This window comes from Notothenia coriiceps, unplaced genomic scaffold (assembly GCF_000735185.1).
Source record: "Notothenia coriiceps isolate Sejong01 unplaced genomic scaffold, NC01 NC01_scaffold00036211, whole genome shotgun sequence".
Classification (NCBI taxonomy): domain Eukaryota; kingdom Metazoa; phylum Chordata; class Actinopteri; order Perciformes; family Nototheniidae; genus Notothenia; species Notothenia coriiceps.
The window spans coordinates 53,231-54,508 of NW_011368912.1; the positions used below are offsets into that span (position 1 = coordinate 53,231).

The 1,278-nt window shown below is 42.8% G+C and overlaps 1 protein-coding gene across 1 annotated transcript in view; it reads right to left on the reverse strand.

The window, feature by feature from the left end:
* Positions 1-995, reverse strand: part of sh3bp1 (SH3-domain binding protein 1) — a 4,259-nt gene extending 3,264 nt beyond the window's left edge. The window contains exons 1-3 of the mRNA XM_010791998.1: positions 843-995; positions 483-559; positions 136-223 (exon numbers count right to left, since the gene is read on the reverse strand). Coding sequence (XP_010790300.1) covers positions 136-223; positions 483-559; positions 843-941 — 264 coding nt within the window. The 5' untranslated portion in view covers positions 942-995. The remainder of the gene's footprint in view (positions 1-135; positions 224-482; positions 560-842) is intronic.
* Between the last annotated feature and the right edge of the window lie 283 nt (positions 996-1,278).

Below are 1,278 nucleotides of genomic sequence, written 5' to 3' on the forward strand. Positions count from 1 at the left end.
GCGAGACACCGCAGAACTCAGCCCGGGCACACACACAAACTCCCAGCCAGGCTACGGGTGTGTGTGTGTGTTTCGGGCTGGGACCTTTAATAATAGACATTTTCCCAGGTATGTGTGTAAAAGAAATGCAGATACCTTGATGCTCTCTAACCTCCTCCAGGCTTCTTCCACTTCCTCCCTCAGCCCGTCCTGCTTTGCCTGAGGACCCGTGCTGGCCTGGCTCCTGACACCACACACACACACACACACACACACAGACAGACAGACAGACAGACAGACAGACAGACAGACAGACAGACAGACAGACAGACAGACAGACACACAGACAGACACACACACACACACACACACACACACACACACACACACACACACACACACACACACACACACACACACACACACACACACACACACACACTTGTTAAAATGTGTGTTCGATGTTGGATTGATTGTAACAGGTATCAGTGAATGAGGCTCACTTGGTTCTGGCGCTGTTCCAGTCTGTAGTGAGCTTTGCAAACTGCTTCTTGTTCTTGAGAATCTCCGGTAAATCATCCTGGAAGGAAACACAATACATTCAGTTAAAGGAATGGTACAAAAACATTATATCCATTCTATGTTTTGCTATTTATTTTCCAGTCAGCTACAGAAATGTTGTCCATAAATGTATTCAGACAATATAGTGGGACAGAAATGAACAACAAGCCGTGACTGGTGATAAACATACGGAACAAAAACACAGACTATACAACGCCAGAGCAGTGCAATAAATAACACTTTTGTTAGTGTTGAACTGTTGACACTTAATGCATTAAATATCAATGTGTTCAGTCTCTCACCTCGCTGAGCTTGTTCAGCGGCTCCAAAACATCTTTCTCCACCTTCATCTCAAAGTCTGCGAGCATGCTGGCCAGCATCTTCTCCATGAAGCAGCACATCTCCAGCACCCTCCTGACACACACACACACACACACACACACACACACACACACACACACACACACACACACACACACACACACACACACACACACACACACACATAAAAAAACACTATTAAACAAAGTCTTCCAATATAGCAAATCTTTCATTAATTTCTCTCTTTTCTTTTAAATTATAATTGTTTTATGCATGATTTCTTGTTTTATTAAGTATATTAAAATGTTCTTTATTTTATTGTATTATTATTAAAGGGGACCTATCATGCAAAATGCACTTTTTGATGTCTTTTATTCATAAAGATGTGTCCCCGGTATGTCGGGGAACTCACACAGC